The sequence below is a fragment of the Drosophila hydei genome, unplaced genomic scaffold (assembly GCF_003285905.1).
Source record: "Drosophila hydei strain 15085-1641.00,03,60 unplaced genomic scaffold, DhydRS2 tig00008140-arrow-arrow-pilon, whole genome shotgun sequence".
Lineage (NCBI taxonomy): Eukaryota > Metazoa > Arthropoda > Insecta > Diptera > Drosophilidae > Drosophila > Drosophila hydei.
The window spans coordinates 344,972-370,330 of record NW_022045848.1 but is presented as its reverse complement, the minus strand read 5'-3'; the positions used below and the strand labels follow the sequence as shown (position 1 = coordinate 370,330).

General features: G+C 40.5%; 3 protein-coding genes across 16 annotated transcripts; 1 reads left to right on the top strand and 2 right to left on the bottom strand.

Annotated features, from left to right (window-relative positions):
* Positions 1-254: 254 nt before the first annotated feature.
* On the bottom strand, positions 255-7,756 carry LOC111592448 (protein cueball). Its single transcript, XM_023304632.2, has 4 exons — positions 7,402-7,756; positions 1,868-3,212; positions 1,476-1,806; positions 255-1,407 (listed from the first exon to the last, which is right to left on the bottom strand). The coding sequence occupies exons 1-4, from the start codon at positions 7,496-7,498 to the stop codon at positions 1,288-1,290; spliced, it is 1,893 nt and encodes a 630-aa protein (XP_023160400.2). The 5' UTR covers positions 7,499-7,756; the 3' UTR covers positions 255-1,287.
* A 660-nt stretch (positions 7,757-8,416) lies between these two features.
* Positions 8,417-14,227, top strand: LOC111592452 (puromycin-sensitive aminopeptidase). The gene is made up of 7 exons (XM_023304638.2): positions 8,417-8,495; positions 8,832-8,897; positions 9,023-9,711; positions 11,231-12,047; positions 12,108-13,432; positions 13,500-13,622; positions 13,689-14,227. The coding sequence occupies exons 1-7, from the start codon at positions 8,432-8,434 to the stop codon at positions 13,896-13,898; spliced, it is 3,294 nt and encodes a 1,097-aa protein (XP_023160406.1). The 5' UTR covers positions 8,417-8,431; the 3' UTR covers positions 13,899-14,227.
* A 76-nt stretch (positions 14,228-14,303) lies between these two features.
* On the bottom strand, positions 14,304-25,254 carry LOC111592456 (GATOR complex protein Iml1). 14 transcript variants are annotated; one of them, XM_023304645.2, is made up of 20 exons: positions 24,945-25,246; positions 24,574-24,887; positions 23,438-24,510; positions 22,782-23,383; positions 22,584-22,718; positions 20,104-20,241; positions 18,247-18,688; positions 18,010-18,184; positions 17,759-17,956; positions 17,455-17,526; positions 16,713-16,780; positions 16,117-16,242; positions 15,854-16,060; positions 15,703-15,800; positions 15,478-15,645; positions 15,245-15,405; positions 15,013-15,178; positions 14,837-14,949; positions 14,725-14,780; positions 14,304-14,658 (listed from the first exon to the last, which is right to left on the bottom strand). In XM_023304645.2, exons 1-20 carry the CDS (start codon positions 24,994-24,996, stop codon positions 14,319-14,321), a joined length of 4,704 nt encoding a protein of 1,567 aa, XP_023160413.2. In that variant the 5' UTR covers positions 24,997-25,246; the 3' UTR covers positions 14,304-14,318. The 14 variants fall into 14 exon arrangements, with proteins under 14 accessions (XP_023160413.2, XP_023160415.2, XP_023160414.2 ...); XM_023304647.2 differs by having other exon boundaries at positions 16,713-16,777; XM_023304646.2 differs by lacking the exon at positions 16,713-16,780 and adding an exon at positions 17,113-17,177 and having other exon boundaries at positions 24,945-25,245.
* Positions 25,255-25,359: the final 105 nt, after the last annotated feature.

Genomic DNA, 25,359 nt, shown 5'->3' with positions numbered 1-25,359 from the left:
TATCGATAATTTAATTATCTGTTTTACCGATGTTGCACGTTAAATATTTTTCGGAAGCAGCAAATTCGTTGGTGTGGACGTGCCGATCAGCATTAAAATAAGATTATAAGAACAAGAGTCTTGGCATTATAAGCTTAATCATCTCCAGTCAATTACCTCATTACAACACTATGTACGTCAGAGGCGTAAGTGCATACTGGAGTGCAACTGAAAAGAATTTTCGACTTGCGATAAAGAAACGGAACTGCAATGGATTTAATTTGTTATTTCAACTGCAAAGGTACGTTCTCATTTATTGTTCAACCAATGTGTCTTATTAATAACAACTAATGTCTAGCTTACTCATATGTACAACTCCCGTTCGCAATAGATCGCAATTATTGTGCTACTACTTTCATTTTCTTTTGTTTTATATTTGGGGGATTTTCTTCTCCTTTGTTTAAAATAAAAGGCTAATTTAAGTACGAAGGCAATCTTGGTGCGAACAATTAGCTGTAAATATGTATGTATTTATGTATATATGGGGGTGTGTGGCAGTTGCATATGTCATGACATATTAGAAAAACCAAAACAAAAGTAAAATGTATATATACATATACATATATATACAATATTAAATCATTATGTTGAGGAACTATTTTCCGAACAGATACAAATTCAAATTTTTTACTATTATTATTATTTACAAACAGTTTAACCGTTTTATGAATCACATTTTGCCTATTTGTGCAGTTGGCAATAATATATGAAATCAGCCGCTTGTATATAAACATATATATATATATGTATACATTCATGTATGTGTGATTAATTTTAATTTAATGTTAGTCATGTTTGACTTTTCTACCAGTTTCATTTCAAATGATCTGTTCATTGCCGAATGTCTTCAAATAAAAATTTCCTTCAACCGATCTCAAGACTAATAAAAGAAACTTAAAAACTATATGATTGAAAATTAAAATATAACCCTTTCGAATGACGATTTTTTCAGTTGATAACCAAGTCTAAAGACTTAGTTTGCACGAAAATAAATTAATGAGACCAGACTACTAATTGTAAAAGTTTGCTAAGTACACGTTTTCCTTTCTCAAAGTTAAGTATTAAAACTTTTGCTAGGTCTTTGTAGGATCTTTGGTTGAGCAAAGACGTCGACGAGCCGGGTATTTTTCGTGTTGGAGGATAGGCGGCGGCGATAGCAGCTTTACAAGCTCGAATACCACATGTCCGTCCGTCCCGTTGTTTCATGCACGACGTTATACGTTATACGTTATTTATATAGATGTTCATCTAGTTCAGTAGATCATCTTCCATATTATGTATTAGTATCTTTTTATCCTCCTTAACGCACGGCGCCTTTTTATCGCGTCCTGAGAACTGTTGTTCCACAAGCTTAGGATCAAAACAAGGCTGTGCATATAAAATGTTCACAATAAGTTAATAACTTGTGTAAATTATGGAATTATAGTATGACCAACCGTTTCACAAATATTCATATTACAACAGTTTTCTATCGTAATCTCGCATTGCTCTGTGGCTAGTGGGCGATTGGTTAAAGGTGTATCACTAGTGGAATTTAAACGCGCCTGTTTGCGCACCACAAAGGTCTTCTTAATGCGCGGGCGTTTGGGCTTGTGAATGAGACGGAAGCCATGCACAATGACGGCCACCAGAGCCAAGCTGGAGACAACGCCAACAACGAGTACAATTATCAAAGAACCTTGTCTATAGCTGGGCATATCGTTACACAAAGCTGATGATTGATATTCCGTGACAATTGTTCCATTGGTCAGACGCAACTCCTCGCAACTGTTAAAAGAGATTTCGATAGTTTAGTATAAGCAGCTGCTTATCCACTTGAGATACTCACATGTCCACACAGGTGGCGGGTACAAATGCATCCGGATGCTGTTTCAAATGCTGGCAATAACTTCCACAGTGCGCCGTTTCGTTGTGCTCGCAGCGTGTGCCCGTGAAATTCTCACGGCAATCGCAGCTCAATTCTCCGCTGTCCCTATCCACGATGCAGTGGCCATCGTTAAGGCAATGGTTGTTGCATTTGTAGTACTCACAGCGTTCGCCATAGAAATCCGTTTGGCAATAGCATTTCGGATAGCCCATGCTCGAGATTTCACAGGTGCCGTGCACACAATAATTATGGCATTCAGATATCTCGCAACGTGCACCCTTGAAGCCCACTTGACAGATGCAGAAGTTACCCTTGACCATGTAGCTGGCACCGTTCAAGCAGTGTTCACGCTCCAGCTTCTCTATACGATCGTCAACTACGGTTATTTTTTGTGACCTGGTGTCTAAACGCTGTTTGACCTTTTTCACTATGCTAGCGCAATGGACATCTTTCTGAAGATGTTGATAAAAGCCAGTGCGTGCGACTATGCCATAGACATCTTCCTTCCAGCTGGCTAGCTTTGTTGGCTTCAGTAGCGGTTCAGTAATATTCGTAGCTAAATTTTTGTTTCCAGGCTTGGGATAGCTCCAGACCGCTTTGTCCGCCTTGTCTGTCCAGTAGATCGCTTCATCTGTGACGGCAAGTTGTATGGGACTCTGATGCTTGTCCTTGAGCACCAATTGACGATCACTGCCATCTAGTCGAGCACTTTCTATTGCAAAGAATATGCCCACCTTGTCATCGATCCAGAAGATTCGATCCGATAGTTGATCTATCACAATGCCACGGGGCATATCAATATCATCCTTGATGATTGTCTGTCTACCCATGCCATTCAATCCGATACGTTCTACGGAAGCATGGTTGATCTTCGAGTTTGTCCAATACAGCTGACGGCGACATATGTCAACAGCAACGCCATCTGGTCGTCCACCTTCAGCACTCAGATCTACCAAAACCTTGGGCGTTTCCGTGTACAGTGTATCGATGCCGGCAAAGTAAATTAGACTCTGTCGCATATCCGCCCAGAATAAATTCCGGTTTAGCGGATCGTAAGCTAATCCGGATATGGAATCATTGCCAATGCGATGCACTGCCTGCTCCACAATGTTCGATGCAACCGTTGCATCGCGTCGCATCGAAAATATGCTGCCATTCTGATGTTGTTTATCATTAAAATAGACTACTTCCTCGGCCTCATCAAAAGCTAATGCCGATAACTCCTCGAATTCGTGTGCTGCAGATGTTATTGTTTTCAAATTGTTATCCAGAAACAGAAGTTTGTCGCGCAGCGTAACGGCAAAATCTGCAAAAAAAATTAAACTTTGCATTAGTCGGCAATTAATACGATTGCTATCGATAAGATAAGAGACGATCAGTGGCTGAAATGCACTTGTTGACAATCACACACACACATACAAACAATAAATAGCTGTTGAATAAAAATAGTATTGAACATTTAGTTCAAAGGAGTTAGCTGTTGATACAGGAGCAAGGGGAATGTACTCTAATGCACTTGTTGCATTAGCTAACAATTACAAACGATCGTTATCGATGACTATCGAAAGAGAAAGCCATTGGTTATTTATAAATAACCGTTGAAGAATAAATGCGAACGGGAAGCTGGTGCAGTAGCAGGCGTATTGAAAATTAAGTTCAATCAATCGCATTCAATTAAGTTAGCGCCACATTTTTACTATATTCCTTGAGCTGTCTCTTGCCATGTTGATCATTAGAGGCATATAGTATTTCAATCAATGTTCGCTTTATTCATATAAATTTTGAATTTAGACTCGCATTTCATTGAATTACGCGACAGTATTCTTAATTTCTTCGAACTTTAGCCAATTTAAGCGACAGCGTTTCAAAGATGAATATGTTATTCGATGAATTTCAATTTTTTTATTTTAATGAATTCAATATTTAATAGTTGGAATTCGAATCGATTTATGTAATTTCTGAAAGTTTCTAATATCGAGTGCTCACTGTATTAAATTGATGACGTTCGATTAATGAGATGCATGACATTTCGTTGCACAACTTTCCCACTGAACCTGGCCGATTGATAAGATTACGAACGACCAGATCTGACCCAGACGAAAATCCCATGTGAAAATTCCCAGAAGTAAAAACACACCAATCGATACATAATATAAATAAAGGTGGGCAAAGGTGGGAAATAAGCGTTTTAGTAAATAACGACGTAATAGAAAGAAAGATCGTCAGTGCCAAAGAAAAAGAACCTGCTGCATTCTACATATATACGAATCATCAACAATCCAGATCTTTAAAAAAACACATACAGAATACAAAGCCATTAAAAAATAAATTTTGCAAGCCTTGCCAAGCCAGTTTCATGCCCAAAAAAGCCCAACTTTTTGGCCAACATGGCAGCTGTTCATTAGGCAGTTAATTGAATACATTATGATTAAGGGCACTGGCCAAACAAATATAGCAAACACAGGCATCACGGAAACAGGCTGCGGAACTACCTGAGAAAAAAGAACGCAAAACAACATCAGTTCCGTAACGGATACGCAATTGTTTGTTTGCTTGTTTGCGAAGGCTGCAACAGGTGTCAGCGTTGTCGGCGCGTTGGCTTTTACTTTCACACACAATCTGGCTGAATATATTATCGAATATGTATCGATATTTTTATTAAGGTATTGCGGTCAATAATTGTTTGGCCATTTGGTCATTGACCATTAGGTCTAGTCGCAAACTTTTGTGGGTCACTGTTGCGTGCCAAGTATCGCGTGGCCAGCTTGCTGCGCGCGTTTTGACTCCACAAAATCCAAAGTAAATAGCAAAAAGAGAGACAGATTGGCTTTAGCTTGATGAAGACTAAATACCCTTGCACACAAATATTCAACAGACAGTATTTACGATGCAATCTTGCTCATAATTTGGGTAAGATGTTAAGGACTTTAATCTCCACGACAGCTATATATATATATATATATATATATATATATATATATATATATACGTATATATGTTTGTGGGTATTATTTGTGGCATTCTCCGATTACGCCTATGAGTTATCATGAGTTATCGATATGTAAGAAAACATCCTAGGGTCAAGTTAACAAACACGATCAAATTGTACTGAAGAGATAAGGCGAGACCCATGCCAAGTTTCACAGTTGTGTTACGGTTTTCGTGAACAAATGATAATGACCCCCTGGCAAGGGTATACATAGTTATATATAGACAATCATTAGATTTTTTCTACATACATATACATATATGCGTTTTGTTTTGATTATTTGTTTATTTTATACGCCAGAGTCTCTTATTGTTGATTGTAAAACGTATTTCGCGAACCTTTCAAACTCTAACTTAACCTTCGCACTTAGGGAATTTGAGGTCAACGGCTTATCGATGCAGAAAAATGTTGAATTTTTAAATAGATTTACGTGTTAATAACTCGTTAGCTAAATACATAAAAGTTCGATCAAATATGATCTGATATTTGACAACTGCTATTTTAAAAGTTAATTATATATAGATCTATGACTCAGATACCTTAATAATCATTTTTTTATATTTTTTAAATCTCCTGATTGAGTCAGTAAAGTATTTGTTATTTTGGAAAGTTAATAAGTAAGAATAAGGTATGATAATTTAGACTAATTATCAACGGAATTTTAAAATTCTCATCTTGTTTTTATTTCATTATTTATTATCTCCACTCCATTTTTTGGTTTGTTTTATTTATTGAATTTATTGCTTATTTTGCGTCGCAAAATTTGTAATATATACAAGATCAATGGCATAGACTAATGTCTATGTCAGATAATCCAAATGAACTCTGCCTATAAAGTATATATATTTAGCAAGTATTAAATCCAAGCTGAGGTTTATTCGACTTTAAAGAATGTATTAAACGTAAAATAGAATTTAATCTTTCCATTCCAAATATTATGTAAATTTAACTATAACAAAGGTAGAAAAGCTTTCTCTGAACCCTTAAAAAAATCTCGTAAATTGAAAAGAGAAAAACCGGTGTCATTAAATCAGTATTCAAAGCCCGTTGTTACTGTACGACACATATTTAATTAAGCCTAACCTTTAATTTAAATAATCAATAAATATCAACAGATGTTTGCATAGGTATTCACTTTGAGACACCTGCGAATGTAAATAGATATAAACCGTATCTTCTTATTCGACTTGAATAATTAGAATTTAAAATTAAGTTGCTTCGATATCGAAACAATTTTAGGATGATAATATCGATATTCTATGCCAACCAAGTGATTTTGCATGAATAAAGATCGTCGTAGTAACTCAAATCTACTTGCAAGATAAATTCAGTGGATTGCAGTTAGTGCAGGTGCATTGATCTCTTGGAAGTCATAAACGTTTTGTGTAACTTGCTTAAATGAAATTCTGATTAATGAAAATTTAAACAATTAATGGAACTTATATTTATTGCAGGCAGCAACAAGTGGCTCTGAAGGCTAGCGCGTGGAATTCATGAAAGCCGATTACTTATTGAATCTGAAACTTAAATATCTGTACGAAAGCAAAACACTTACACCGGCATAAATACAGTATACATGGTTGCGGGAAATATATGCACAAATGTATATGCATATGTGTATGGACATATGTACTACACTATCAGAATTCGATTCGAATCGCGTGGTTGAAATTCCACTTGACCAACAACGAGTAAAACAAATCCGTGTATGAGCTTTGTTGGCGTCAGCTTTCATGGAAGTTTAAGTAAAGTGAGAGAATAAAGTAAACAAAAATTCACAAAAACTTTGAAAGAAGAAACTGAAATGTTGAGAAAAAAGAAACACATAGTCAGCAAAAACCGCCTTACGTGACAATAAAGCAACTCTAAATGGCGGACAGGCTATTTTTTTCAAAGCGGCAAGCTATGTATTTGCACTCTCTTTCTCGCTCACTCTCACTCTGTCTATTGAAGGGGGTGAAAATCGCATAACAAATTGATGATGAGAATGGCTATGTATGTATACAGAAGGAGAGATGTCTATGCTATGTTGTGCATAATGAAATTGTCAATAATTGAACTTGAATTGGTAGCGCAACATCGAGGAGGAGGTGATAACAAAACGTGCCAAACCCAACACAGAATGATATGAAGACAGAATGGCATAATCAGCTGATAAATAGCACACATACGCACGCATGACACGTACAGCACGTTGAAAATGGCCAAAAAAATATACATACACATACAGACGGTCACATTCATAATTGAAAACAGACTAGAATGTCTATTTTAAATAGCCACCGATTATATAAGCATAAACTAAATGCGTTGTCTGCCAAATTGATTGCAAATTGATTTCTATTAGAGGGCCAGACCGACTGTGTAATCGGTCGGTCGGATTGTCCGTCAGGTGCACGGACAGTGTTGCCACAGCAATTGCAGACCACTTTCCTAACCAATATATACTGGAGCAAACAATTGTATAATAGTTTCGCTGCTATTTTTTTTGACGGATTACACTTACCCCAGCCAATAGGAGATGCGACAGCTTGTGGCGAGCAAATATTAAAAACTATAAACAATATAGCCAAACCCAGCTGTAATAATGAACACAATTTCATTGTATATGAATTTTGGTGTATGTATATTGGAAATGGACGCCCGACGATATCTATCTTATGGTTAATCCTCCTGTTAACTCGTTACACTTGCAGCTGGGTCTTTAAAGTTAACGTTCCGCGGGAAGCATAAGGTGTCTAATCTTACGAGAATATTCACCGTGGACTTTTAAGTGCAACCCAGCGTGCTATAGGCCCGATCACTTAAATTACTAAAGTGAAATTGAACAGCCGCCACTCCAAGCAGACCTTATAATACTTTTTGGTTATTTTTAGCACATTATTTGGTTGTACGTATTGTTCATTTGAGCGAGCCGCAGGCGTATTTGATGAAAAAAGGGGCAGAATTATCTTTATTTATTGTAAAGTTTTTAATACAAACTACCAGCCGCAAAACACTCATTGACGGTCTAAACGCTGCCAGCTCGAACACTGGAACATACGTAGTATTCCATATTGATACATTAAATATATTTAATTTTGATAAATACACATAAGAGGGCAAAAGTAATTTAGTCGTTAAATTTACAGTTTCTAGCTATACGACTTTAGATGATGCAGTTTTCCCGATTTACCATAATAACATTGCCATGGTAAATATATAATTATTGGTTAAACCAATAGAAACATAGTTAAATATACACAAAACACGATACAAAATAAAGCTTAGTCGATTTGGCGTGGTTGGGGAAAATAGACAGGTATATACCACTTTCCGATACTTTCCAAATTTATTTGAAAAGTTCGCCAAAGCAGCATAACGGTACCAACTTTGTACGACAGATATCGATTACTATCGTCATGCGAGCCAAAAAGTGTTGTACAGCAAGTCGTAACGTGTGTGTTTACCGTAAGGTATCTAGTGTTCGTAAACCTGTGGAGAGTGGAACTCGCGAATTCTCTTAACACAACGTTTAATATTTTAAAATAAATGCCATGTACAAAAATGTACTAAAAGGAGGTATACGTACAGCAAAGCAGGCTTGGAAATTCCGAAACGGTAATGAAAGTCACAAAGTTTCATTAAACATTTTATTTTGGACTAAAGCAAAACAATACGGGCTGCATAACACGACGCACATCAGCTGTGCGCAGCCCAATTCCGAAACGTACCAAGCGCAAGTGGGTCACACTGGAACCGTGTTGTGTGTTGTTGTTTTTTTTTTTTTTGTTTTTTTTTCGCCACCAGCAGAAACCGCCAGCAGTTGCCTGCAGTATTTCACCGTCTCTATATAAATTTTTCTTCTACAAATTAGCATATATATATGTATTGATATATATATACTTTATTCGGTCAAATTTAACGTTAATGGGCATTAAAACATCATACTTGCAGAACTTGGTAAACTCAATTTGGATTTAGCCAAAGCAAACTCTGATTTTGAGCAGCATTTGTGTGAAGGTGAGAAGAGTACAGCCAACTAAATAGACCCTATAATTCCCTCTCCCTCCATCTCCCTTTCACTCTCACCCACCACAGCCCTCAGCTTACCCGTTTCCAGTCGTAACAAGTAAAACACAATTAAGCGCTGTTTCCCGATGTGTTAAATACTCCAAAAATATTAATAATAATTATAATCCTTTGTGTTAGACTTCTTCCATATTTAGTTTCAGTGTGCAATCCGCTGCCCGTCGCCCGCTTCTCCGCAACTAAATTTGCAGCGTGCAAACTGGCTCGGAAGAGCTTTTGTCGTTGCGCTTGTGCTTTTACTAACACCCTCAGGTTACGTCCACGCCTCTGCCTGCATACCCTGTGCCTTAATCGCGCTGATAAGCATTCTGCGTATCTACTCTATTCAGAGAGTTGCCATCTGAATACCTTGGTCTCATCGAAGCAGTTTGTCAAGGTACAGAAGCAATTCTATCGCGACTATTCGGACGTCTCGTTGGGCGCACCACTGAAGACCACTGACGCCCCCTTGCTGGGTGATCTGTGCGATCGCTATCGAGATATTCTCGTTCGTACATCAGCCGATTTGCTTGATCCGCGTGCAGGACAACAGCAAAATCCACAACTATCTAACAATCGAGGCATTCACAGCTGCTGCAAACGTCGTCAGTTGGAACAGTTCGGCGGTCACAACAATATGGCCCAATCGGATGAGAGCGAATTTCGGCGTTTGCCCACAAGTGTGGTGCCAACGCATTATGAGCTAATGTTGCAGCCCGATCTGCAGGCATTTAGCTTTACGGGCAAGACAATTGTGCAAATCAGTGTAAGTACCGTTGTATTACGTTTTAAGTTTAGTTTAGTTTTTGTGTTTGTTTTCGTTCATTTTGCAGCCTCTGGCAACTTTCGCTTTCACTTTGACTACAAATCATAAATATGTATGTAGGTCTCTCTCACTCCGTATATGTGTATTGGTGAATTTCATTTCTTACGTGTGCAAAAATAATACCTTCTCCCTTACACCCACTTGAACGCGAGCGCACGCCAGTATGTCTGTATGTGTGCTTGTGTTCCAGTGCCATTTTCTCTTTATGTTGCAATTTGCATGCAGGCTACATTCGTTGAAAAGGAAATATTTCTTTGTTATACATTGACAACGAAAATGGCAGGCATCTATTGTACAGACATACACATTTATTTATATATGTATGTTTATGCATCCAGATAGATAAATTCATTTGAGGCGCACTGCGCCACATTTGACGAAACTTCTCTCCCTTCTTTTCGTTCACATTGTCGACGCCTCTGCTTATCTCCTAACTGTACACATATTGTTTACGTTTATTGTTAGACGCAGCTGCAACGGGTTTTGTGCTTTAAATTTTAATCGCGCATCAAATACGCTATATATAGTAAAAAAAATGCTTGTCCAAATCTAAGCGGCGGCGGCGGCGGCGGCTGCTGTTTTAACTACAAATAAAAAGTTGGCGAAAACGAGTTTAAAGCGGCCCGGAAACCGGGCTAGCAAAAAAAATGTACGCACACAGTGTATATTCCATATGTGAAATATGCTTATTTTACGCACCTATTTGAAAAAATAATTCTAATATAAAATTATTTTATGCGTTTAATATCAAACGCGTTTCACAAGTATTATGTTTGAATGGTTTATCTTAGGCAATTCACACTGTTCCGTCAGTCATGGCCTTCAAATAACGGCATATTGTGATCTGCTTGTGTTTGGATCGCATTCATTCGGTCTCTGGCTTCGTTACATATATTAATTTTTATATCCATAAATATGAATATCATCTCCCTTTGATGCTACTATGATAAGTTGGGTACACTGAATTGCCCATATATTTGTAGTCTTCTTATCAACAGTCGTAAACCAAGCATACATAGTGTTTTTACTTTAGATACAGAGTCAGAATAATATCAGTCGGGAGGCTTTTCTTATTTATTAATATGTATGTAGAAGACCCCGTAACAGCTCTACTTTATCGCTTTGGTAGACAGTTAAAGAGCTGCTGAGCGCATTTTATAGAAAATAATGATATTTTAATTCATGAGAATTGCATAGAAAGGCTTTGTTATTTTTAGTGTAGTATTTTTAGTGAAAAAGTAAATAGCAAATTATTCGGTTGCTTTATACTGGATATCTACCAGTTCAGCACACGATTATATTCTGTTTTAGTATGATGAATGATGACAGCATTCTATATATAATAGATATTTACATAAACGTTACGATCGTTGACTTATTGCCCCTTTTTTCGCTGTAATTAAAATGCAGTTATTAATATTATTTTGATTATTATTATTATGTTTATTATCTTTTGCAGGTCACCGAGCCAACGACTCGCATCACCCTCAATGCACTCGACATATTGATCGAGACAGCAGAATTTCAATATGATTGCGAGAAGTTAAAAGCCCAGCACATTATCTACTCCAAGGAGACGGAGACGGCTACATTGGATTTCCAAAAGCACCTGCCCGTGGGCACACCCGGCGTCCTCTATATGACCTTCACCGGGGAGCTGAACGATAAGATGAAGGGCTTCTATAGGAGCAAATACTTTACGCCCACTGGCGAGGAACGCTATGCGGGTGTCACCCAATTCGAGGCAACAGATGCCCGGCGCTGCTTTCCCTGCTGGGATGAGCCGGCCATTAAGGCCACGTTTGACATTACGCTGACAGTTCCCAAGGATCGAGTCGCCCTGTCCAATATGCCGGTGAAAAAAGAGGATGTCCTGCCCAACGGCTTGCGTCGCGTACGCTTCGATCGCACTCCCATTATGTCCACATACCTGGTGGCTGTTGTTGTGGGAGAATATGATTTTGTGGAGGCCAAGTCGGATGATGGGGTGCTTGTGCGCGTCTTCACACCTGTTGGCAAGAAGGAACAAGGACAGTTCGCACTGGAGGTGGCCACCAGGGTGTTGCCCTACTACAAGAGTTATTTCAATATTGCATATCCGTTGCCCAAAATGGACTTGATTGCCATATCGGATTTCTCAGCGGGCGCTATGGAGAACTGGGGTCTGGTCACCTATCGCGAAACGTTCGTCCTTGTGGATCCCAAGAACACGTCGTTGATGCGCAAGCAATCGATCGCTCTTACTGTGGGGCATGAGATTGCACATCAGTGGTTCGGTGAGCGAATGCTTACAGTCAAATATAAGTAATCGTTACTAATGCTTTACTATATTCCAGGCAATCTGGTCACCATGGAATGGTGGACACATTTGTGGTTAAATGAGGGCTATGCCTCCTTTGTGGAGTTCCTTTGCGTGCATCATCTGTTTCCCGAATATGATATTTGGACACAGTTTGTCACAGACATGTATACGCGGGCTTTGGAGTTGGATTCGTTGAAGAACTCGCATCCCATTGAGGTGCCAGTGGGCCATCCCTCAGAGATCGATGAGATCTTTGATGAGATTAGTTATAACAAAGGCGCCTCGGTCATCCGCATGCTCCACGATTACATTGGTGAGGATGATTTCCGCAAGGGAATGAATATTTATTTGACTAGGCATCAATATAGCAACACTTGCACCGAGGATCTATGGGAGGCTCTGCAAGAGGCCAGTTCGAAGAATGTGGGTGCTGTCATGTCCAGCTGGATCAAGTACAAGGGCTTTCCCGTTGTTAGCGTTGAGTCCAATCAGAAAAGCGAAACACAACGCGTGCTGCGATTGACTCAGAGTAAATTTACAGCGGATGGTTCGTATCCGATTAACAATAACTTGTGGGTGATACCCATATCGGTGTCCACCTCGCGTAATCCCAATCAGATTGCGAAGACATTCCTTCTCGAGAAGGAGACCATGGAAGTTGTGCTGGATAATGTGGACGCAAATGATTGGATCAAAATCAATCCAGGGACAGTTGGCTACTATCGCACGCGCTACTCCCCGGAGATGCTGCAGCAACTATTGCCCGCTGTGGAGAATATGCAGCTGCCACCACTTGACAGACTCGGTCTGATTGATGATATGTTTGCCATGGTGCAGGCTGGCAAGGCCAGCACCGTTGAAGTGCTCCAACTGGTAGGGAGCTACCGGAACGAGACGAACTACACCGTCTGGACAGCCATTACCAATTCGCTTGCCAATCTGCACATTCTGATCTCCCACACGGATCTCATGGATGACTTCAATAACTTTGGACGCAAACTTTACGAGCCGGTGGCCGAGCGTTTGGGCTGGGAGCCCCGCGACAATGAGAATCATTTGGATACGCTTCTGCGCAGCCTGGTACTCACACGTCTCGTCTCTTTTCGCAGTCCAGTGATTTCGGAGACAGCACGTCAACGTTTTCGTAGCCATGTCAACGGCACCAAGGCACTGCCTGCCGATTTGCGTAGCACTTGCTACAAGGCCGTGCTGCAGGATGGCGACGAGGCGATCTTTGAGGAGATGTTGCAGCTGTATCGTGCCACCGATCTGCACGAGGAACAGGATCGCATCTCACGCGCTCTCGGCTGCATTGGCGATGTAAAACTGCTGCGACGTGTCATCGATTTTGCAATGTCGGTAAGTGTCAGCATTTCTATATAGTATATATATGCTTCTATTGCTTATGCGTGTTGTACTTTGTTAGGGTGAAGTGCGCGCTCAGGATTCGGTGTTTGTTATTGTCGCTGTGGCCGTAAACCCCAAGGGTCGCGATTTAGCCTGGGAGTTCTTCAAGGATAACAGCAAGCAGCTGCTGGAGCAATATCAGGTAATTAACTTATCTCTATGGAACTGCTACTTGACTCTCTAACGCCCTGCTTTAATCTGTTTGTAGGGCGGCTTTCTTTTAACACGCCTCATCAAATATTTGATCGAGAACTTTGCCAGCGAGGAAAAGGCTCGCGAAGTGGAAGAATACTTCAGGACCAACCAGATACCCGGCTGTGAGCGCACTGTCTCACAGGCTGTAGAGACCATACGCCTGAATGCCGCTTGGCTGAGTCGCGATCGCGTTTTGCTGACCGAATATCTGCGCGATCACTAATGGTGGCCGAACCGTGCGTAACGCATACCAAAGCATTTAGAAAACAATTACAACTGCAAAACAGAACACGACCAAAGCTGTCACAACTAACTCCTTTACCCCTCCCTTACCCCATATACTCTCACTCCTGAATAGGTTAGCAATAGTAAGCAGCAACTTCAAAGGAGCAACTCGATAAACTTCTCCTTTACTGATGGAGAACCGTGTGACATTTCAGATCCGAGTTCAGAGCAAACAACCCCAATGCTGCTGTGCTTTCCTTTACATATACATAAAAGTTGAGTTTATGACGATAAATAAATGCAATTCAAATGTAAAGTAAACGGATTTTAAAGAAAATATCTTAGCAGATAAGTAGACAACCATTTTTGTTTTTCTTAATACGAGAACTTTAATTTCGCTTCGTTTGGAATATTTTTCTTATATAATTTTTGGTTCATCATTGTTATTGTTGTATTCAAATTTAAGGGATTTGCGTTTAAGCTCCTGAGATTGTGACCAGAAATTGGCTAAACGTTGATCGCCATTTGAGCAAAACTCGCGGAAATCCTTTAACATTTTCAGTTGGAATAGTTCACCGTCAGCTGAGTTATTAATAGTCAACGTTTTCCATTTTCTGTTGGGTATCATGTGATTCCAAGACCAAAGGAAGCCCACCTTCTTGGGTACATTGGTATTATTGGTATGCCCATAGACACAACGCGTGACATTTGCTTCCTGTCGACTAGGTGATTCAACCTGGAATTTGTTGCTGGCGCAGCTGTAACAAATATATGAAATAATTAATCAATATATAGAATATATATAGACCGTATTAGATAAATACCGTATTAGGGCAAACATGTTTCCAGTGCAATGCACATACTGATATTCCTTTGGCAGCTGAAGTATCGAAAGATGATGATTTATGATATGATATGATTAATTTAGCTACTTACGTCCTTCTTTTGATTAAACTTCTCCTCCAGAACACAGGGCAGAAAGCCAAATCTAGCCAGAATAGCCTCCTGAAGGAAGAGCATACGATCCGAGCGGCTGTCCTCCGGAAATTCTAAAACATGGGATAATTAAGTAAGCTGTTACCAATCAAAGAGATGGGACAATGTACACGAACCATCAAAAAGGCATCTGCCTTCTGGCAAAAAGTTGACGCACAAGGGAATGAAAATGGGACCACGCAATGGATCTGATTTTTCTGTAAAGGGCTCAGCCATGGGATCAGCAGGTACAGAGACCAACTGATAACCACATTGAATTGCTTTGCGCATCCATCCAGCGATCTGTCATTGCGAAAGCATATCAATCAGAATAGATCTATGAATATAATCTAAATAAATATTCTATACCAAATCGGATACAATGGGTCCCGACGAGGTAACCCACTCCACGACCAGCTCAAATGCAAAGCCCGGCTGCATTACAGTGTGATGTTTCACATGACCCCATTCCATTCGATCGCTCTTCTGGTTGACATCTATCTCCAAATGCGATTTGCGACAAACACGCTCTACAAGCAAACAAATTGAATACAATACAAATCTGAAAAAGTTATATATGGAAATGCAAGCTGTTTACTAACTGCTCTTGCAGTAGGCTGTCCAGGATTGAGGTGCTGGTGTATCGCGCAAAAAGTTGGGAACATGTGTAGGTGACGGCTCATCGTGCCACAAAAAGTTGCAGCCCTGCAGCTCGATCTCCAGCCACTCGTTGACAAAGGCGCTGTAGTCGTTAAGAGGCTTGGCATAATCTATAGAAACAACGCATATGAGACCAATACAAGCTTTTTCTTATCTGCCCAGGTCACCTTTAGCATTCGCATCCTGTTGCACCACATAGTAAAATACAAAACCTGGCACAATGGGCTGATCCCAATCGCCGGAGGCGTGGCAAATCATGCGCTCTCTGCAAAACATAACTTGATTAAACTGCGCAACTGATTAAATCTTTCCACTCACTTGCGCATGGCTTCCAGCAGATCCATAGGATGCCGGCCATTGGTCACTCGCGCTTTTAACCACATCAGCGCATCGTATGAGATAAAAGTGCAGGAGGGCAACGATTGGGTTTGGGTAAAGAAGCCAACGCCATTCACCGGATGCTTCATGGCCTCGAACATCTCGGCCAGCGTTGCATTCGCGCTAAACTTTATATCCACTGGAAAGCTGTGATAAAAGCAATTTGTTGTAAAAGATAATTCTTTTTCTAATTGGCTGCATACCCATCATCCTGATCATCGCGTGGCCCAGTTCCGGTTGTAGCTGCAGTGGCAGCGGCTGTGGCTGCATCTGTGCCGCCCAGATTTCGCGAAATGCGACCAGGCTCCACCTTGGGTCGAACATTGATGCTACGAATTAAGAATTAGTATAAGTAAAGCTGGCGAAGCTGCAAGCACACCGTGACCCTTGCCGTGGATTGGTTGGTGGGAGGATAGGCAGTGAATGTGCGTGTTTGTGCGAGAGTGTGCGAATTACAAGTGCAGCTCAGTCAATGAAATTTACCAATTAAAAGGTGTGGTGAGTTCGTAGGTGTTATATTTGTCAGTAGAGCAACGCAAAATAATGTGCCTTTGGTTACTCTCACTCATTTAATATTCACCACACCCATTATAAGTCTGTTAAATTTAGGCGGATGATGCATGTGTGTATGGAAATGCCGGAAAGTGTGCAAAATTACAAATGAAGTTTTCAGCTGTCTCTCCCATTCTCATTTGGTTCGGCTCGTAGCAAATCAATATAGTGTGGGGATTTGGGTATATTGGGAACAGGATGCAATTAGGTAAGGCTAGTACGATAAATACGCTTGATTGGCACAAACCTTTGCTGTGGTGAATTTAATAGATTATGATTCTTTTCTGTGATTCTAGGTGTGGGTGTATCATGCTGCTGAAAGCCAAATACCAAATAAAATAGTAATAAGAAATATAAAACAAAAAGATGGTATTAAATTGCAAGTAAAATATATATGTATATATACATATTCATATACATAAATAATTAAAATACACTGCAAGCTAAGTGTACAAACAACATAGAAGAGCTACAATAGTCTATCACCAAATTGTTTTAGGGGCAGTGGAGGTGGTAGGGGCGTTACAATATAGCTCAGCTCCGCAAGCGCAGTAATACATATACAGATGCAAATCAAAGTGTGTGTGTGTGTGTGTGTGTGTGAATGTTTTTGTTTGTTTTTTTTTCTTTGGATACGATATAAAAACCTGGGTCTCTTCTCTGGCAAACGATTGCTGCCGACGCGCTCACGGAACGGCGAATTCGTGAGTCCCTGCGAAGACGGGAGTGTTGCAGTTGCGCAGGATACACAGACAGAGAGGTTGGCATTGAAGGGGCGGGGCACAGGCGAGACGGAAGACAAGTTAAATAATATTAGAAACAAGATATGGGCAACGTACTTTAAGTAAAAACTTCAAACTTGATGAAAATCAAAGCGTGCGCAAATCAAAATGACAAACAAAATGTGCGCAGCGCGAAAAAAGAAAGCAAATCACAGTTAAATATATATGTATGTATATTCAGTTAGATTGGTAAAGTGGATAGATAACCTGGTTGAGAGGCCTGGAAATAATGCTGGTACTGTGTCGTCGCTTAGTAAAGCTGTGGGTAGTGGGGCTATCCTGCAATTGGACATTTGGTTAAGCAGTAAGCACTACATTTACAATAAACAGAAATTAATGTGAGGGACAAAACACAGTGCGGTAAACACACTGAAAGTGTTAGAGCTGCAACTGGAACTGGAACTAGATGTCGATAAACGATCAATAAGTATTGCAGCTAAATGTAAATCAATGAAGAACAATAACAAACTAAACAAATTTGAGATTAGGTGTAATATCGTAGCCAGCTTACGCGCGCCTTGCGACATATTTGTCGTCTCAATTTGCTGACATTCTCGATGAGTCGCACAAAGTCCTCGATTTGATCACGGGTATTGTCCAGAACCGCATCAGTAAAGATGTCGCAACGCTGAGAGCCGCAGTTGACGATCTTATTGACCACGGTATCCTTTGGCAACAGATACATGCGAAAGCGCCAGTACTTGAGGCTCTGCAAAGGCAAGAAGAGGAAGTAAATGGTGGCTTATGGATCAGCATGCTCACCTCCATTAGCGGATAATCAACATCGCCTCGCGTGCATATGTATAAATCCATATGGTTCCAATTAAAGTTCTCCAGTTTCTCAGTGGTAAAGTTAACGCCAGAAATTTCATAGGTCTCATGCTGTGGCGCATGGAAACGATAGCGATAATCAACATTAATGGGCGGATAGGGATGCCTATGAAGAGCAAAAAAGTGTGGTGTCAGCATATTGAAGATACAAACTACTCAAAATCCCACCTGGGCTTATAGCCAGTTACTGTAATAACTGACCCACTTAGAGAGATCTTGTGAAATATGCGTCCTATGGATAATAGATACTCCCTGTTCGGCTCGCACGGCGGTTTTACGGGCAATACAGCGGATGAGCCAAGATTGCTACCTGGACCAGCACAGCTGCCATTCGCGGAGCAGCAGCTGTTGGAGCTTGGCTGTTTCTCCTCGACGACAATCAGTTGAAAGCCCTGGGCCAAGCGCTGTGACACAATCTCTTTACACACCTCTTCCGTGGACAAGGGTTTGCGATAGACAGCACGACTCTTAGCATAATCCAGATTCACATCATCCGGCAGCAGTGTATAATCGGAGATGACATAGTCATTGTGCAGCGAACGCTTATCGGGAAAGTAATCCGTGGTTATCGGCAGGCAGGCGGGTATGGATAGAGATTTCCAGTCGACGCCTGAAAGCGGCAAACGTGATAAAAAAGAAACTAACAAAAACCAAGCAGAAAACGCCGCAGCGTGCAATTGGGCAAAGGTGTTCAAGAAAGGTACGCAAATAGAAAAAGCCAACGCCGATACGAAATACGATATAGAAATATATATATATATATATATATATATATATATATATGTATATATACATATATAAATATATATATGTAGATGATTATAATAGTTACACAAATTTCAAATCGCTTAAGCTCTATATATTTAAAAGACCAGTTGCTCCAAGTATACGAAAATTAAGACCAGCTTCAAATGTTTTTTAATAGATTAATTTCGGGTTTTTAGGATTGGTGGTCAACAATAATTAAGAGGCAGGTGTGTGCGTGCAATGATCAGTGGGCGTGGCTGAAAAGCATGCGATCACTACAAATAACAAAAAAAAAATAGTTGAAGAAAACATTTTTGCATCTCATGCCACATGCTTCAGGCTGAAGATATAATAATAGCACAACACCCCCAGCACCTTGTTCAGATTGTGTGAATAGATGTGCATAGGGTGGGTGGTAGGTAGGTGGTGAGTGAGGCGCAATGAAATGCATTAACCAAATGTTTAGCTAAAATGATGTGTTGTCAGTGGAAACGTTGCATTTACGCTTAAGCTATATATACAGCCTATACGAGCTAATGCTTATCAATTTCACGTTCAATCAGAAGGACAATAGTTTAACACCAGTTTATAAGCTTTAGATTTAAGGTATTCTAATTAACGCGTTTCTTGCCTTAAATTTATATGAATCGATATTTGCAACAAAAATTGAATCCTTAATAAAGAATGGAATTTTAGTAAGTCTAAAAGACATTGATTTTCAGCTTTACATAATTGAAAATGTTCTATGCATTTAATATTAGTTTGAAATTTAATTGAATTTGTAGCTTCGCTAGTTATTTTTCATTTTTGTATATAAAAAAATATATACTAAAATTTGATCAATCTATATAGGTGAACTGTATATATTTATATATGTCCATTATTATAAAATGGAAATTTTGAATATTGATACATTGCATAACAATTTCAATCAGTTGTCAATAAGTCAATTTCTAGATAGGCTTTTTTTTGTCGATAGCTTCGTTAAGTTTCGTAAGAATAGTTCTTATTTGAATTGTTTTTTTTTGTGTATCGATAACTACGTTAAAACGACCACATACACACTACATATACAACGTTTAACTACATGGTGCTACAGTCAAGATTATGTGCGAACTCTACACAATTAAACAAAGTTAACTACATTATTCTATGTCTAGAAAACTACTGTGGACAAGGTGCATGTATGTATGTGTGTGTGTGTAGGTATATATGTGTGTGTTTGTGTGGGATGCATTGCTTTGTACAAAATTATGATTATTTTTTGTATTGCCAAACCTATGATGATTTTTCCTTTGCCGACTGCCTCGCTCGTAGCCTCAAGCCGTGATGTTCCATAATTTTTATGTTCGCTTTCGACAATTGCTTTCATGTGTTTGCCCGTTGCATTCCCATTATGTAGAGCAATGCCATTTTCTACAAAACCGTTACGATTCGTCGATGAGTTGTCGATGTCGATAGGTTCGATGTTATTGTGAATGTCGATAATTAAGATTAAGTTTGATTTATATCCAATCGGGGTTTGTTTTGTATATTCAAATTGTCGTTTGTTGCCGCAAGTTTATATTTATTATTTATGTGTTGGTGGAGTAGCGGGAATTGTGAATTGGCCATCAAATACATATACACATATATGTATATTATGTATATATATATATATATATATATATATATATATATATATATATATAAATATATAAATACATAAATATATGGTTAAGTGTAATCAAATTTTGGTTGAATTTTCGTCGGTATCAAATGTGTTAAGAAATGAAAGATATATCCAAAATACATAAGTTAATTAGTTGAGAATTACACGAAATGCCTTAAAATCGAAATAAAAAATGCAGTCAGTGGTAGTATTTCTACATTTACATAACAAATTCGAGGAGGAAGGCGAGTAGAGCAACGAATATCCCAAATAAATATAGATAAAACACGGACGAGATCAGATTGAGTGACAAAGGACGCACTTTCTGCATAAGTTCATAATACTCAAGGTTGGCAAAGTCGCGCACAAAACCCAACTGCTTGGCACGGCTGTAGTAAAGGCTACGCCATTTGTCCTGCAAGCCCGCCTCCTGGACATGGAGCTCGAAATGATGCAGCGCCTCCTTGAAATGCGACCCAATTCGAAGCTGAAACTGGTTTGGGAAGGTGCCATAGCAGAATGGAGAAAGCCAGAAACGCTTTTGCTTTAAGTATCTTTGCTGCATGCTCAAGAATTTCCACCGTAGCGTACTAATTGGATAAATATAGCCATCCTGCATCTCCACGCGCTGATTATAAAAGTCAATTTCATTCAGAAAATAAAAGTGGCGTCTCACTTGCGAACTATTGCCATAGGATGCGAGAATCGCGTCCACATCACTCGGCAGCACCACAATGGGGTAAGGCAACTGGAGGAACTCCAAAATTGTCATCCTTGGGTTCGTAGTTAGTAACACAGTCAGCAACGAGGTCAACTTGGTTACATAAAGCTGTACAATGATGAAGGCACTGAAGACCAATGTGACACAGATGAGCAGTCGACATGGCCAGTATAGAGGTGAATATAGCAATTTGTGGGCATTGCTACCCATTTGGCTACCCGGCACGCCAAGCATCGACCACAAATTCAAGTTAAAATGCCAAATACAATGTCGCATCAAATATCGCAGCAGGATCTTGATGGGCACCATCATGATGAGGCTCAACCATACAAACGGTTGAAAGGGCTTTATCACGTACAGACCGTGTGGAAAGGGCGCATGAAGTGGCAGCATGAAGCAACGGGGCACCACGGCATACGGATAAGAGTAGTCCACCTTCTTGGATCGCTGCAGTGTCGTAGACTGATGGGGACTCAGTTCGATGCGATGCTCCGCCACGAGCTGCACAAGAGCGGCCATATTAATATTATTAGAGCCATTGATGATCAGTGGATAGACCTCCAGGCACACATTCAGATGTTGCATCAATTCACGTATCAAAGTACCGCCAGATCCATCTAACTGCAGCTTACGTGTGCCAGTATCATTGCTTGCAAACCAAAAGGTGGATGGTACATCCAGTTGTACAGGCACGCGCAGCGCGTAGCCCATAAAATCGGTCCGCTTAGTCGACGGGAATATTAAACGCTCGTTCTCAGTTAAGCTCACTTGGAGCACACGCAAAGTGGGGTAGGGATCCATGTGATAGAGACGTTGCTTGGCCACCATAACCAAAGCAGATCGAAAACCTTTAAGCCATAAGTATTCAAAAAAGGTTCTTAAGTTTCTTGCTCCTTCGTCCTGGCGCAGGAGAAAGAAAGTCTTGCAAAAACGACGGTCGCGTGCACGCTCCGAATGCAGCTCGATGATCGGATCTGTAGTATTTGTGGCAAGGATCACAAAGACAGTTTGTTGATCCGTCAGACTGTTGAATTGCCAGTCTGAAAGTTCTGTTGATATGATTTGTGGCAGCAAATTGAAATGGTTCTGTTCCAAATGCAGTTCAAATTGCAATACATCCAAAAACTCTGGTTTAGTTGCAACCGAGCTGTGCACAAGGCAGATGCTTTGCAGCTGATTGTCGCGTCCTATACGATCCAAGAACGGTGCCAATTGCGTGCCATTGATAGCCAGCTGCAACAGCAGCAACATTTCCAACATTCTGCACAAATCGAACTGCAACTGAATGCTGCTGTACTTGCTTACCCACCCAAGCGATAATATCTTTCAGCAAACCCCATATGACAGTTGAATTAGTAGCAAAATAAATAAGTTAAACAAACATACCCGTAGTAATTGCTGGCGTCCATTCCTGCTCCCCAGTGGCACCCCACAAAAAGGACTTCGCCTGTGTGGCCGTCAGGTTGGGTACATTGGCAGCGGGCGCGGCATTCAACAGCGACGGATTGCGACGCTTGAAAACTGTAAAGGACAGTGCACAGGACTCAGTTAATGATCTGCATATGTATCTTAAAATGTACATACAATCAGATTTCTCCTCATTGTGCGAGTTATAGCACTTGCTCTGGCTCAACAGCGAGTGAGTGGACAGCTCATCAAAATGCTCTCCAACAACTGAGTTTAACTCCTGTTCGTTGTTATTATTATTATTATTGGTATTATTGTTGCTGCTGCTGTTGGAGTGCTGCAACTGTCGATTGTAGTTGACAGCAGGCAATGCCTTGGCTGGTACCGCTTGATAATGATGCTGCTGTATAAGCACGCCTGTCGGTCCCTTGGGAAAGATATGCGTCCATCGACGTCGATTAGAAGTCAATTTTATGGTCACATGGGATGGATCAAAGGGATTGATTAATGCACGACCAGGACGCACAATTGGAGCGATGCTCACAATCGTGCGTCTCGCATTCTTCTCCGAGGCCAGGGACTCGGATAAGTTGTTGGCGGTGTCTGTCAATGTGGCCAGCATGCCGGAAGTGCCATGATGTATATCCGGATCGGACATTTTCCGGCGTAAACTGGGTATCTTAGTGGGCGTTAAGTTTTCCCAGTCATTGTTACGATACGCATATGTTTCAAAGCTGGGTACCGATGTCTTCTTGGCACGCACAATGCGCTGCAGTGAACTGTCAAGGAACAGTTAAATGAAAAGGAATTACATAGACAGTTTTCAATCTCACCATGTGCTCTGCGCTGGCAGTGGCTGAAAGATTTGCTCATCGTATGCATCATAATCAAACAAAGAGTTGTGAATATATTCCGATTGATTGCAACTAAGGAAATTGCGCTCGTTCTCTTCCACATCGCCTTCTTCGACTGCCGATAAAAAAGGAAGCTTGATGCGTGGTATAAAACTAGAATAGGCAATCTTTTTGTTAGTCGAGTAGAAGCTTAGGTTAATCCAATGCGGCAATGAGTAGTCATCAGCCGATGTTATGGACGTGTCCTTATTGTGGAACTTGAGCAACGGCACAGCGTGCAGGGGTTGCTCGCCAACACAAACGAGATCGCTGCCAACGCCATTATCAATGATGCGCTGCTTGGTAATGTTCGTCAGCTCTCGATCCACAGAGAAGACGCCCACACCGGGTGTTATCACAACAGAGAGTTGACCCGTACGATCAAAAGTGCGATCTAGGTAATGCTTCTCAAAAGTATTCAATGAAATGTTAAGTACTTCAAGGAAGTTGCCTTGTGTGGCAGTTGAGTTGGTCGCTTGTGGTATAACCATATGCTGACGTTCATGATAGCGCAGCACAGTCTCCTGGTAGGAAGTGAACAGCTTGCGCAGCTGCGCCAACACCGTACACCAATCATCATTGCGCTCGTTCTGTATAGCCACCCGATAAAAGTCCTCATAGTAACGTCCCTTATAGTCTTGTTGCAAGCAATCCCGCATGTGCGCAGGAAACTCATCCAATGACTTGGCAGCATAGAAGGTGCGAGAAAAAAGCACTATGGTCACCTCATGATTGCAGCTGAGCTTCTTCCACTTTTGAAAGAGCTCGGTGAGGAAACCATTGACAGCCTTCTCAAAGTACAAATCGCCGTGTATATCAAAGTCCCACATTTCCGAAGACATTTGCAGAAAGAGATAGACCATCGAGGTGCTGCTGCGAAACACAATCTTGGTATCGTCTGTAATAACGCCACTAGCCACACGTTCCCCCTGCGACCACATCTCATAAACTTGGCAACGTATCTGCATATCATTGTAGTCAATCTTTTTATTCGCATACACGCAGGTATTTGTCTGCAAGCAGAAAGAAAGGGTTATATTTACTTGGGCTTGTCTTTAGTGATAGACAGAACTCACCAGATAAGTTTTTAGTCGCCACATCTCAGAGCGGCCCATGTACTGCTCCTTAAATGTAATCTCTATCGAGTCGAGAGCAACGTTCGCGGGATTCACAATACGCATTACAACGTTGGAATAGGAGCGCATCTTAAATGCTGTCGCAATGCCCGATTCTATGCTTATCACATTGCGACCCGTTTTACTCTGTTCATTCAGCTCAGTTATCTGCAGCAGCAAATGCGTGCCGTTCTCATCGTCAGGTGCATATATTTCCACCACATCTCCAACTTTAGCTGTTGGATGATCCTGTGGATTTAATACCAAGTCCGATTCTGCACAAATGCACATTAAAAGCATTTATTGACATCAGCTTTCTTTGGTCCACTTACCGTATGACTTATTGCACCCCCGCGTATGCGTGTTTAATTTGTAGAGTTTCATTTTATGTTGATTTTGTTTATTTTACGGCTCCATTTGCACTGAAAACCGTTCTTCGTTACGGTTCTTGGTTGTTTTTTGGCTTTTGTTGTGGTGCTATTCGTAGTCAAGTGTTGGTAAACGTTGAGTTATGGGTAACAGCTGGCGTAAGAAGTTAGAGATGTGCGTTTCGCTCACGATATCGGCGTTGTGCGGGACTGCGCAGTATAAGGAATGGACTCGCATAGCGATTGCTGGTGAAGTGAGTATACTTCCAGTAACTGCAGATATAGCAGAAATAATTAATGAAACCATATCCAAGAGCGCTTTTAAGGTTTAAATGACCTTTGCGCCTTCTATAAAAGAGATTAGTAATCACACATTTTT